Raw genomic sequence first — 13,942 nt, 5'->3', positions numbered from 1 at the left:
GAGCTGCTTCTGGAGCACCATCCTCTACCTCCTTCAAGTTCAGATAACATAACAGTCCTTCACCGACTACATAACATATGTTACTGTGATGGTGAATCTCAGAAAACTGCAGGAGGAAGTATTATTCAAATAAGAAGAGCAGACAGTTTTATTTGAGAGCCTTTTCAGTACTCTTTTGGAGGAAACTGATGGTTGGACTCGATGATCCCAAGGGTCTCTTCCAACCTCAATGATTCAATGATTCTATGAAACCGTTTATCAGGCTATAGAGACAGGAACATACATGCAGTATGTGAAGATAATTTTTATCTTCAGTTTTATGAAGAGTGATTCTTCTTGTGAAAAGAAAAAGCATTAGAGTATGCAACAGCCTAAGAAGACTGGATGTTCAACAGAAGTTTTGAAAGGAATGGTGTGATGTTTGAGCAATAAAAGGCAGAACAGGCTGGGAAGTTGGGTTGCAGTCCTGATTCTCAGATTTCTAAGTTCCCTCCTCACTCTGTAACATGGCAAGGGTTTTCTACCAGTGTTAATCAGAAATTAGGAATCACAATATTCACATGGGGTAGACAATTATTATCTTTCCTTGCTTTGCAGACATGGAAAAATGAAGTGTGAAGGTCAAGAGGCTTGCTCAAAGTTACAAAACCAAACACTGCAGTTCTGGCCAGTGCACCTACCCTTAACCACAGTGTCGTTCTTTCTCATTATTCCTCTGTTTTAAGGATGGATGGTGCTTGAACTAGTTAGTGTTTGGGTGGCACACCATTCGTCTGGGGCACTGCTTGCAGATCAATGCATGCCAAGTGGATAGCTATGCAAAAATACTGCTACAGGCTAAACTAGATTTTTTTCTTTTACCTCTGACAAATATGAGTTAGCCCCCTTCAGTGGAAATAGGGCAGTCAGTGTAAGGAGGGAGTGTGCAGTGGATAATCCCCTTTGTAAATTCACTGCCTGTCTTGTCCCACAGTAATTTAAGTATGCAATCAGTTCTCAAGTATTAATATTTTTTGGTAAAATTGAACACATGAATTTGTTTAAAAGTGCATGAATGTAGGCAAACACAGTTTTGAGATATTTGCCAACCTAGAGTGCATTATACGTTTCTGTTTATTTTTTATTTACCAATGAAGTCATCTAATTTGAATTAAATGTTCATTGTGATTGAGGGGAAAATGCTTTGAGACCTCTAGAGATCTTACTGTCTCTTCCAAAGCAATTTGGGGGAAATTGAGTTCTTCATGCCTGAATATACATTAATATTCTTCAGCTGAACATAGTTTCATTTGGAACTTTTCTTACCATTTCTAAAAGAGCAAAATGTCTCGTTTATGCTGGAAGATTAGTGTGTTTACCTGCAGACAAGATAGAAATGGATTCTGTTTACCAGCAAGAAATCCCTGTGGATCTTACCACAGCCACTAATGTGAGAAATACTGCAATGTATGCAGAAGCACAGCATTACATTACAGCATCTCTTCTCAAAGGGGTTGGTGGGTTTTGTGGGGAAGGACTATAGTTGTTTATCATCTTCAATTTTACATCTCACTGGTTGTAAATGCTCTGGGTAACCTAGGGAGACCTGTTCAGTCACGCTGCCAGGCCATCTCCCTCTCAGTCTTCCTGCAGCAACGTTTGAAGCCCAGGATGATTTTAGCCAACTTTGGTAGAGTTATAAGAGAAGAGCTCAGAAATGTGAAGGGTGGTCGCTGGTCAGAGGGGAAATTTTGTCCTAGCCAAGGAAAAGGCAGTCAGTGGTATCCCAGCTCCATACCCATTTCAGGAGAGGGCAGAGGGCTGGCCGGTGAGCCCAAATGCAGGTCGTGAGCCACCGCATTTCCCACTGCTGCCAGCTGGGTGTGGAAATACTAGGCAAGGAGAGAGGGGATGGGGAAATGTGATTGAAACCCCTCCAAAACTAGCCTACCACTTGTGTCGCTGCTTGTAAGAACATTTTCTTCAACAGTTTGTTTGTAGCTTGACATTTGCAGCTAAAGTAATTCCTTTAAATTAATTGAAGAAAGAGTTTTGTACCTGACTTGAAACCTTTCGGGCGCAGAGTCTCATTGTTTCCCTGTATAACACATGGTCTTTGCTTTGTTCTTATTGCAAATGTCTTAATGAGCATCCAAGCTCCACATTTGGCTACTCCGAACAGACACCTAAGCAAATATTTAAGTAGTTATATCTTCATTGTAGTTCAGGGAGAGGCAAGCAGGTTTGGAAGGAAACCAAAATACCTAAATTCAACTCAAGCTCAGATCTGTGACAACATCTGCTCATTCATCACCTCCCAGTGGAGGCAGCTGAGCCTTGTAGGCTTATTCCTCTGTGGGTACAGGTGTGTCCCAGTGTTGACAGGATGGATCCAACCCAGGCATTTCTGTGGTGGAAATCCAGAAATGCCAGGAAAGCTCACACCTGCTACATTGGACCGCATGAGGTACAGGTATGCTGGGCTGTCTTCTTAACATAGTGTTGGGATATCTGTGAAAGCTAAGTCAGTGATTCCCTGAGACAGAGAAGCTCAGGGTCGTTTTCTTCCTCTGCCCAGGCAGATTCAAGCCTACAACTTCTGCTAACTGTAAGATCCATGTTATAATCTGCCTGTATATAAAAATGAACTAGAGAGAGAGAGGCTCATCTGATGTCTGGTGGTTACAGCAACCCCTGGAAGAGGGGAGCCAGGATGCAGGGTTAGTTAACCTCTGGGGTTAATGCCCAGCAGTTAGATCACCCTCCTGGGAAATATGTCCAGTGGGGACTGGGTGTCCCCTGTGTAGGGTGGGTGTTGATCAGCAAGTGCCAAGATATGGTCCCTAAAACCTCTGGACAAAAAGATGTTGGCACCTAGCCTCAGGCATCAGCCCTTGTCTTTAGAGTGAAAAACAGATGTTGTTCAAGATATGAAATGTGCTCAAAAAAGCCTGCCTGGCTTGAGTTGTGAACATGCAAGAAGCATGATTTATTTTCTTCTTCAAAAAATGACTGTATATGAATTACCGTGCACTTCGAAGTAACAATTTTGAGAATTGCATTTGTCAACAGAGGGAACTGTTAGGTTATTCAACTTGTTTCTGTGCTTTAAGTTATGAAAAAGTAGGCACGTTAACATTACTTAATGAACTCCAATAAGAAACCGATATGTGATATACAGAGATTACCTGAAAGTGTCACCTTCAGATTTAAACTCCCTGTATACATACAGTAAACCTACCAGTCAGTGGAAACTAAGAGTCTTTTTCTAGCATTATTCTTCATAAAATGGGTATTGTGTGCTTTGTTTGAGTCCATTTTGAATTTCAGGTTGCTTAAGCTGTTTTGCTGTGATATTGTTCGGTGCAGAAGACTGAGCACTTATGAAGATTTATGGACACTGTGGCTGACTTAGGTTTTATTAACAGAGTATGTACAGAGGAGGAGGACTGAGCTCAGAATTAAATGCTATTTGAACATACTGGTTTACCTGTACCCAAACTGAGTGTGACTGCATAGGAAGGAGATTGGGCTAAATATGGCCAAGTGTTAAGTGATCCGTGATCTGAAAGTTGCCTTTTATTAACAGTGTGTCTCAGCTACACGCCTAAACACAAGCACTCCGTGCAAACTGGATGCAGGCTCTGCTCAAACACAAGCTGTCTGGGCTGTAATGTCTCTGTGCTCATTTACAAATCTGTAAGTTATACTGCAAAGAAACAGCCCCATGAAACTGTTGTCAGAAAGCTAGAGAAGCAGCATGAGCATTGCACTAGCCAGAAGCCCACTTATCATTACCATCCAATGATTTCTTTATTAGAAATAAGGGGCTGGGGTGCTTGTTTTTATTTCAAATACTTGGTTGCAGTTGTGTAGGTAGATCTTTAATCTGTCCTGCAAACTTACATATTACTGAGTTTCTGATAACAATAGCATCTTTATTGGTAGTTTTTTCCATTAGCCGTGCTTTGATCTTTCTTATCCTTCCCCTTCTGAGCATGTTTTGGAGAAACAGAATGTTTTGATTGTGAGGGCAGAAACAGGAGGGAGTTAATTCCAGATTTGAACAAGAATTGGCAATTAAAATTAGAGATTAGTTTTCTTCATCCAAGTTGCTGACCCTGGGAATCAGCTTGTGGAAGTGGCTCGTGCAGACTGTCTGGCCTCATTAGCGTGGGTGACTTCATGCTTTCTGTAGATGAAGGCAAGGGGCAGGGAGAGCAGGGGATCCCTGTGCAAAGCCAGCAGTCATGTATCTGGGAGGGCCTTGGGCAAAGACAAATGGCTTCCTCCTGTCCCCCTTATTAAATGGGGACGGGACTACTACTATAATTATGATAATGTTACTCTTTACCTTATCCATTGGACCTCTCCAGTTTCCCCATTGCCTGTGGACCTGGGTAGTTCTCCTCCAAAACCAGCTCTGGATTGATGCTCTTCTTTCAAATTTTTCCACAGCAGCTCATTCCCTGACATTTGGCCACATCGCATAAAAAGAAAAATAAATATCTCTTTCCCACCTTTCTTTCCTTCTTCCTTCACTCTGTCTGTGCCCTTTCACAGACTCTGGGTCACCCTGCCATGAGATGCCAGGCTTTCTTCAAGAAGGCAATAGTCACTGATTCACAAAGCTGTGTTTTGAAAAGCAGCAGTTAAAATGATTGGTATCTGTTGATTAAAATTTACCTGCAGTATTTTTCTTTCTTACTATGATGAGTTATTCTTACTTTGTGTCTGGCGCGGTGTTCACGTGTACCTCACTTGAACCTAATTGTATTTCAGCTACAAATTAGAAAGTTTGCCTCTTAGTCTCTGCAGAAAGCTCTAAGCACCTTGTATACTCATTTCTTTTTTCTCTTCTTTCCCCCAACTCATTTAGTAATCTTAGAGATGCTTGTTGCAAGCATGTGTGTTTTAGGGATACACATCTCATCGGAAAATGTGGTGTCTGTTATAGTAAAGTTTTGACAGTCAGGACTGATGGCTCCACATACAAAGTACTTCTAGGTTTTAATTCAGAGGGAAGATAAACTTGCTGCTGTTCTGTGTTCTTTTGAGGACTTAAGTGGCAGAAAAAACTATGAAAGTTCAGAGGAGAGTTGTTTCATTCTTCCTCTTCCATGATGGAATTGTGTATGAGCCACAAGGTATCTCTGACAGAAGTATCTCTGGTAAACTTGCAGTGTTCACAAGGAATATATATGTCAACTCTTGTGAGGAATGTAGCAGTGGTGATTTGCCCTGAATAAATTAGATAAGCCAAAAATCTGTGGCTCCACTGGGAGGTGAGGAGTTAGTGGTGCCTGTCTCTGGAGTAGCTGTTTCAAGCACAGGTGATGAATCAAGAAGTTTATCTCCACTGCACAGCAAGTGCTCATCAGCAAATATTTCCTTTCACTTGTGGCCAGCCTGGGTATTCTCTCCATTGGGAGCTCCTGTAGGGATTTGTTTAGCTCACCAACGTTACACTACACAGCTGCTATGATATGAGAAACTTATGAGCATATGTACATGCTAGCCCAGGTACCATCCTAGTAGAGGAGTCTGGCCATTCTGAATTATGCTTTGCAAATAGTCTTCTACCACAAAAATGTTAAGGATAATCTGTACTTTTGGCAGGCTTAAGAAAACTTGCACGTACATGTGTACGTATAGTTCTACAGGTTTTTACAGTTAAAATGAGGTAGAAATAGCTCTGGGCTTCATTGGCTTGCTGAACATAGGAGTTACACAAACTTTTCCTCATATTTCAACTACGTATCAATTCTGAACCATCTGCCATAATCATGAACCTCTTGTCTCAGAACAGCCTTTCTCTCTCTGTATTCTATAGAGGCATCCTAGGGAGCAAGCAGGGTCCAGAAACTATGTGGTCATTATAATACAGTCCCCACATAAGAAGCAACATGAGTATATACTGCAGAACTCCTGCTTGGGTTGATCAGATAACACAAATGCTCTGTCCTTCTAAAGAATTGTTTTCTGTAAGTTTCATCTGGAAAAAAATATTTCAACCTCGTCTTGTCTTAAGGAATGAAGTTTTTATCATCTTTGAATACCCACGTGTTTAGAGAGCACCCATGTTAGCTATTTAGTATAATAGTGCTGAGAGGGTCCTCGGGGCACACAAACCTGCAACAGTCAAGTGCAAGCCACAGTAAAAAGCAGAGCACAGCAGGCTGAAGATGATTTATGCAGTAGCTTCTCAGAAGTGTCTTAGAGGACTTTAGATGTTTTTAGGAAGCATGTTTTAGGGCAGAAGGCGTGTCTGCTAGATGTTGAGAACCAAACCATACAGTACTGATACTTAAAATGTAGTTATTTAGCAGCACAGAAAAGCACAATAAAACAGAATCTCTTTCCTTCGCTATTCTTTGTCCTACATTTTCTGTTGGGCTCACTTAACTTTATTATTCTTGTTAGTAAAGTGAATATCCAGCACTAAAGCTTTTAGGAAACACAGCGCTGTCTGCGCTGCAGGCCATTAAATCTTTGTAAATCAGCCCTGGAATATCATCCTTTCCAATACATCATTATCTTTTTGCATGGCGAGTTGCTCTAATTGCAAACTGTCTAGATGAGATCCCACCTGTGCATTGTAAAACCACCACAAAGCGTAATTGGATGCGTCTTAAGCGTTCTTGGCAGTCGTCAATCTTTTCTACCCCAGTGGCTTGTGAAGATATTAAAGGAAAGGACAGCATCAATGTGTGTAAAAGAAGGTATTGTCTACTTATTTTTACAGTGAGGAGAAATCCTTTTGTGGATTGGGAGGAGCAGGGAATCTCCAGCAATAAAAATGTCACCAAAAAATCGTGAACCCATTAATGACTCAATGTCTTTTGTTTCAGCAGCTTCACTGAGTTGCCTGCCAGTAGCTGAACACCACACTAACCCTCTGTTAAATTCCTTTTTTCCTTGTATTTAAACTAATTTTAAAATCTGTCTTCACTTCCTGCCTAGCTAAAGGGAGACAGAAGCAATGTGCATACTCTTCAAAATTGGACTCGTGGCCATTTCTTCAATTGCTTTCAAATGTGTTAATGCCAGCAGAGAGCAAAGCACTCTGTGTAATTACTGGCAAGGGTGCAACACTTCACTAGATTTTAATTCTCGGATGAAATCTACACAACCTGGTGTGTAGGTTGTCAGCATGGCTCAAGGACAGCCTTGTGTCTATCCAAGGTGACCATGGAGTTCATCTCCCATGCCAGGCAGCTGGTTCCCAAACTTAGCAGCTCTTTGGAAAGCCACAAGTGGCCATCCCTGCACTTGGACATTTGGCTCAAAGAGTTTGCATGGGAAGATCTGGATCCAGATTTAGTGACTGATACGGGATTATCTGCCTGTTGTTGGTGTATCTTTATGTTCAGGCATCTTCCAAAATAATGGTGCTCAGCAGCTTATGTGGTGGATGTTAGCAATGTAGATATATTGGAAAAGATTTTTTTAAAAACTGTTTATTGCTTTTGCAAGTTTCTTCTTTTCCTGTTCCCACTGTGGAAAAAAAACAACATGGAGATGTACAAATCTTTAAAGTGTCATAAAATGGGCATTGAAAAGTCACTGACACCAAGAGGAAGCCAAAGAAGGCTCCTCACTTTGTGTAAGCCTAGTATCATACAACATGAAAATCCTTTCGGCGTGTGTGGCTTTCAGCTCTCACACACATAACAGTAGTAGCAGCTAAATAAGCCAGACTGTCAGGTAGTTTTGCTAAAGAAATACAGCACTATCTAGTCAACAATTTTTGTTAGTTTCCCAAGAAAGCTTTTTAGCTAAACATTTCTCATCGAAAGTAAAGCTTGATCCACCGCTTTATCGTTACTAGCTATTAACCTACTTACTTCTGGCAAGTGTATAGGAAGCTTTCATATCCTTTTTTTTTTTTTTGAGTTGGAAAACTTCCATGGCAATGTAACAGCCATTTATGCCTTTGAAAATTATCACTATCCATTCCTATTCTTAGATAGAGGAAGTTACAGCCAGCATTTACTGCAAGCACACTATCCCTCGTGGAGCTTATAATAACATTTATTAGCCAATACTGTTGTATTCACTACGGGATATGTGTCTCAATGAGAAGGGGAAGTGGAGAGGGGAAGCAACTAATAGTATTTTACATATTTAGATAATTTTTTGTCCTCGGAACTTCCCGTGTCATTGTTTTTCCCCTAGGTCTTTTTGTTGATTTTTTTTTTTATCCTCCTTCTGTTTGGGGCTTTTTTTCCTGATAGATTCTTTCTTCTTTTGCCTCATCTCGCTTGGAGGGAGCCCCTTTCAAGTGACTCCCACTGTGCATATGTTGTTCCTTTAGGGCGTTACCTGAGATTTCTCTGAACCGTTCTGCCCATCCCTCTCTGAAGTCTTTAATCCCATGAAAAATCCTTCAGTAGTGGTTCCTACAGCTGCATTCACAGTTTCTGAGGCTGAAATGCAATCCTATTCTAGTATCTCCCTGGATTATCCCATGAGGTTGGTTCCTGGATCCCAGGTGGACTGTTTGAAATGGAACAAAATTAAGACCACGCACCTTTCAGTCCTTTCCCCTCCCAGCCTCCCATCTTCCACTAGTTCAGGATGGCAGGCTGAATTCAGAAGGCTGTACTTTCCCTCATGAATGAGTGTAGGGCTCATTCTGGTGGCTTTAGTTTGAAATTCAGACAGTTTAAATGTCTTTGCACTGCAATATCTCCTGAAATAGACTCCTGAATTCAGATTACGTACCATAGGAAGTCATGAGCTACTGCTGCTCTCGAATTTTCTCTGCATTGGGGAACACCAGTACAGTCACATATCACTGGAGACTGTCTTCTAAACTATAAAATTCCTGAGACCCACACCAATGAGTTTACAATCTTTGGTTACTTTAGCATTGTAGTATAACTTTATTCCTACTTCTGCTGAGTCTGGTATTTTGGGGTTGATTTCTGTGTATCCCACATTTTTCATTCCCAACATTTTAAGTTCCAGGTTTTCCTTTAAAGGTCAAATAATTTAATAAGCCTGTGGTTCTGCAGTTCACTGGGATGATGAAATTCCCATTAGGCTCATAGTCATCCCCTGCTTTACTACTAGTACTGCCTTCTGGTTTACACACTAACTATGTTCTTTCTGTCCTAGGGCAGAAGGGATAAATCTCTAGGCACATGTGTTTCATTTGTTTTAAAGAATCAAATATTAGACAACAGAACAAATAAACCAAATTATATTAGAAAACCTGACCACATCAAACTGAAAGAATTCAAGTATCCTTTTGCATCTCTAAAATCACCAACAAGCCCTCTCTCACAGATGTACACGTCCTGCATGGCTCTATTCTTTTCTTTGCTTTCACCAAAGCAAAAATCATTTTACTCAGTTCAGTGAAAACAAAGACCTGATCATCCGTGGTTTGCAGCAGTACAGAATAGCCTGATCCTCTGGTTTTGTTTTTGTCATTGGAAATTATTACACTGCAAGATAGGCTAACTTTTCTTGGAACTGCTTGGTTTTGCGCAGGCTTTATTTCAAACTGGAGTTCAAATTGTGTTTCTTGCATTGCCATTTCTTACATTAGCCCTCTGAATTTTTAACAGCCTTACTTGAGTCAGCCTATGAACTTTCCCATCCCCCCAAATCCACGCTTATGGTCTGCCAGTCCACAAATCAACTTTCTAGTAAATGTTTAATCAGTTTATGGCGGAAGAGTCTTTTTATGTAGGTTTCCAAAAAAGTCAGAGTTATGAAAGCAGTCCGGCAACCTATGCACGTGTGTCCGTCTAACCGTTTGGCTATCTGGTATTTGCAACAGCAAATACCTGTTGACCAGCATCTCCCCTCTCCAGAAGTGTAATGAAAATAGGCAACTGTATGAGATATCCCAATGCAGCAGGCTTGCCTACTAACAGGATAAAAAAATCTACTGCCATATGAGAATCCACTTGGGAATCAGAGAGCAGAAATGCCCAAAATGCAAGGAACTCTTCAGTCAGCTTGCATGATACAACAGTCTGAAGAATTTGATGGCAAGACACAGATCCAAGCTTTTGCCATTTCTGCAGCTTCTGGATTGCACGGCGGCTAGGGACATTAAGAGATGCTTGGGAGGAAAGTCTCATCTTTTCACATTCTTTACAGGGTCACTAGTTGATGTTTAGTTAGTTGGTGTCAGTAGTGTTGATGTTTAAATAAGTCAGATGGAATAGGCTCTAAAGGCACCTATTTTGCCTTACCAGTTGAGAAAGCAGCTAGCTCAGGTGCAGGCATCCGTGCTGCAAACACCTGTGTGTGCATGCAGTCCAGTGCACCCCACATCTGTGATCTGTCTGTAGGGGGACAGGAGTAGGACCTTTTTGAAGGGAGGATTCCGTCTGTTACTACACCCTGCTCAAACCCACTGATGTCAGCTATTGAGGAGCCCTAGGTTTGTCCCCTACCACCACTGGGGGACAAGGTCTGCTCCAAGTCTCAGAGGTGGAAGCAGACCCAGCAGACGTTAGTGTGACTGTGCCAGTGTGCTCTGGAGAGCTGTTAGTGGCCGTGCAGCTCAACTAGTGCTGTCACGGGGCAAAACATGTTCAGTAGAGAAAAGTACCTGGCCACCCCTACCAGCACTATCAGCCTCTCCACGTGAACCTCTTCTGATTTCTTAAAAGGTGTGTCTTAAGCTATTTATTTTTGTAGGAAGGCCTACTGTGTGTGCTAACAGGTAAGCTTCAGAAGCACGTATTTCAGTAATTAGCACAGCTTGTTGCTAAATTCGATCAAATGGTTCAGAAGAGACTTTGTAGTACTAAATTGTGGCTTGGTCCTGAGTGGTAACTGCCATCCATCCTTGCTGCTCTTGTGATGTGAATGGGCTGGGCTGGGCTGTCACTGTGTGTTAAGCTCTGCTCCTTTCCATGTTTTTGCAGGATTTCACGCTCCCACCTCCAGGAACACCAAGAAGAGCTGCGTTGAGCAGGAGTGCTCCTCCTGGCCTCAGTAAGCACGAGATGGCTATCTCGGGCAGCAGGAACTGGAAGGACAAGGCTGACCCTTTCAATGTGGTGGCTGCATCCTTGGTGAGCCAGCTGTCTGACCAGCAGAAGATAAGGAAGTCACCTCTTAGCCAGTTCAGAGGGGTGTATTTACCTCCTGCGCGGCACCCTTTAAACAAGACGTTAGTCAAGGGCGACAAGTGGAAGGATGTGGATAGCACCCAGGAAAAGCGCAGGTCCTTCCTGCATGACTTCTGTAAGAAATACAACAGCAGAAAGCAGCTGCGAACCCACCTCGTGCACCTGGTGTCGAGAATTTACGTGGAGGACAGGCACAAGGTCCTGTACTGCGAAGTGCCAAAAGCAGGCTGCTCCAATTGGAAGAGGGTCCTCATGGTGCTCAATGGACTCGCCGCTTCGGCACTCAACATTTCCCATGATGATGTGCACTATGGAAAGCATCTAAGGAAGCTGGACAGTTATGACCTAAAAGGGATATACACACGTTTGAACACATACACCAAGACTATATTTGTGCGTGATCCTATGGAAAGACTGGTATCTGCCTTCAGGGATAAGTTTGAACATCCAAACAGTTATTACCATCCAGTATTTGGGAAGGCAATAATTAAGAAGTATAGACATAATGCAAGTGAAGAAGCATTGAAAACAGGATCAGGGGTTAAATTCAAGGAGTTTATCCAGTATTTGTTAGATTCCCATCGCCCAGTAGGAATGGACATTCATTGGGAGCAAGTCAGTAAGCTCTGCTATCCCTGCCTCATCAACTATGATTTTATAGGAAAGTTTGAAAGCCTGGAAGAAGATGCCAATTACTTTTTGCAGCTGGTAGGTGCTCCAGCTGAGCTGAAGTTTCCTAAATTCAAAGACAGACATTCCTCTGATGAGAGAACAAGCGCAGAAGTAGTGAGGCAATACTTAAAGGAATTGTCTAAGGAGGAGAGACAGCTGACCTACAACTTCTATTACTTGGATTACTTAATGTTCAATTATACATCACCGATTGTATAGCACCAGAATAGCTTCAGGGTTCTATTAGATATTTATCATTTTGGGATTCAAAACAACTACTTTGATATTAGCCCTGAAAGGAAACAAAGTTACTGCTAAGTGGAGTTGTCTTGACTTAGTGGGGGTTTTATAAGTTGGAGTGACATCAATTGACATTAAATTATAGGAGAATGCACCAAAAAAAAAGACCTGTAAACAGCAGAAATTGCACTAAAATGCCTGAAAAAGATGCTTTTACCATTATGGATTACACTGTGGAAGTGGTAGCGCAGCCAGCTGTTGCGTTAACTTACCTAATGTCCTTTTAATGGTTTAGGAAAAAAAGCATTGAAAGAAGCATGATTCTTTTGTGGTGTATCTGCTTTAGAAATTGGTTTTGAAACTATTTTTGAATGTATTTTTTACTTTTTGTCACTTATTAATAAAGAAGCATTGGCTAATTTTCTAAAATGTTTGCAGCGTTCTCAGTTGCAGGGCTTGGTTGTTTCATTACCACTAGACTGTAGCTGTTTCTACACTGGATTGGTTTTTATTGAAGGATACTCTTGAATACAAATGTATAAAACTACAAATAACACAGCAGTGCAACTGCAGAGCAGAGAAAATTTGGGTAAGCCTGTGATCTGAAGTGACAATCCACTATCCTGTTTTGATAGATACATTAGAGTTGACAAACGTGACCCTCCTTTCATTGCCACATACGTTAAAACTAATATTTTAATTTACAGTGGAGTCAACCCCACAATGCATACTGTGGTCCAAATATTCAAGAGAGTCTTCGTCTTTAGCAGCAGGGCAAAGTCTTAGGTTGATAGCCATGAGACATTGTAAGGTCTGTACTGAGAATCAACTTCATTGCAACTGTTGTGACCACTCTTGGTCTGCAAGTGTCCAGTCATCAGTCCAGCTCCGGGCAATTTGTTGCACGGATGTGTATACAACTTGCCTCCAAAACCCATGGACTGGTTTTGTCCCCAGAACTCCCTGAAGTCACCTGTGTTTTGCTGTTCTTCTTGCCTTGTCAGCAGCCAGCAAACCCCAGGGATGGGGTGGACGCTGCAATGTTATGTGGTGGGATGGGTACTGGTGATTTGTCCTAGAGGTGGTTGTATTCAGACTCCCACAGTCCTGGTTTTTATAACCTCCTCCTCTTCCCTCTCCTCCTTCAAGTGCTGTCTGACCAATGATGAGTCCTGCAACCCAGAGTTGCACATGGCATTGTACGATGGGTGCCAGGGTGTCCCAGGAAGAGGAGAAATCCCTGCAGAATGGATAGGGAGAAACACCTACACCCTTCCAAAATAAAAATGGCACTTGTTCTTTGCTTCCTGGGGTGGTTTAGGGCATATTTCTCCAGTGTAATTGTTTTTTTCAAGTGAGACTATGGATTAGGACTTTAAATAGCGGCTCCTGACAAGAGTTTGGATTTTGTGCCATCCAACTTCCAAACTCATGTGAAAACTGTATTAGTTTTCACTTAAATTTGATCTTGGTGTAAAAAGTGTCTTTTCTGTTGACACAGCAGAGCTCTCTAGATCCTCTGCTCTTGTAAGTATGGATTCCCAGCTCAAATCCTGAATGAATCTCTCTTGCCTTGTAGGCAGGCCATTGAAGTTGTTAAATAAAAAATAAGTGTACACCAGCTTTTGATGTCTACATATTTTCTTTGTCTTGTCTATGTTGGATGTGTGTTAATTGTTAATTTACAGACCAAAAAATGGCTTATGTACCAATATATGGGGAAAAAAAAAAGTTTTAACATGCTAATAAAGAATGGAGGTCAATTTATATATGAGTTTCGTATTAATTCTTTAATTCAGAGAAATAAATAGTAGTAAATTACAAAGTCTCTGAAGAGCTTAAGCTTAACCTTGAGCTTGCTTTAGTGAAAAACTTTCAGCATCTGATCAGGGAATGAAAAAGACTTTTTCAGGGGGAGGATGTAATTGTATCGAAAAAGCTATACAGTC

The 13,942-nt window shown here is 41.6% G+C and overlaps 1 protein-coding gene across 4 annotated transcripts in view; it reads left to right on the top strand.

Moving 5' to 3' along the window:
* Positions 1-13,652, top strand: part of CHST9 (carbohydrate (N-acetylgalactosamine 4-0) sulfotransferase 9) — a 96,068-nt gene extending 82,416 nt beyond the window's left edge. For all 4 annotated transcript variants that reach the window (XM_014936900.1, XM_014936902.1, XM_014936901.1 and 1 more), the window contains one exon: positions 10,875-13,652. In XM_014936900.1, the coding sequence (XP_014792386.1) occupies positions 10,875-11,972 (1,098 nt within the window). In that variant the 3' untranslated portion in view covers positions 11,973-13,652. The remainder of the gene's footprint in view (positions 1-10,874) is intronic.
* Positions 13,653-13,942: the final 290 nt, after the last annotated feature.

Source organism: Calidris pugnax, unplaced genomic scaffold, assembly GCF_001431845.1.
Source record: "Calidris pugnax isolate Ruff unplaced genomic scaffold, ASM143184v1 scaffold51, whole genome shotgun sequence".
In the NCBI taxonomy this organism is placed as follows: Eukaryota; Metazoa; Chordata; class Aves; order Charadriiformes; family Scolopacidae; genus Calidris; species Calidris pugnax.
Note: the sequence above shows the minus strand (reverse complement) of the source record. Positions and strands in the feature narration are given on the sequence as shown.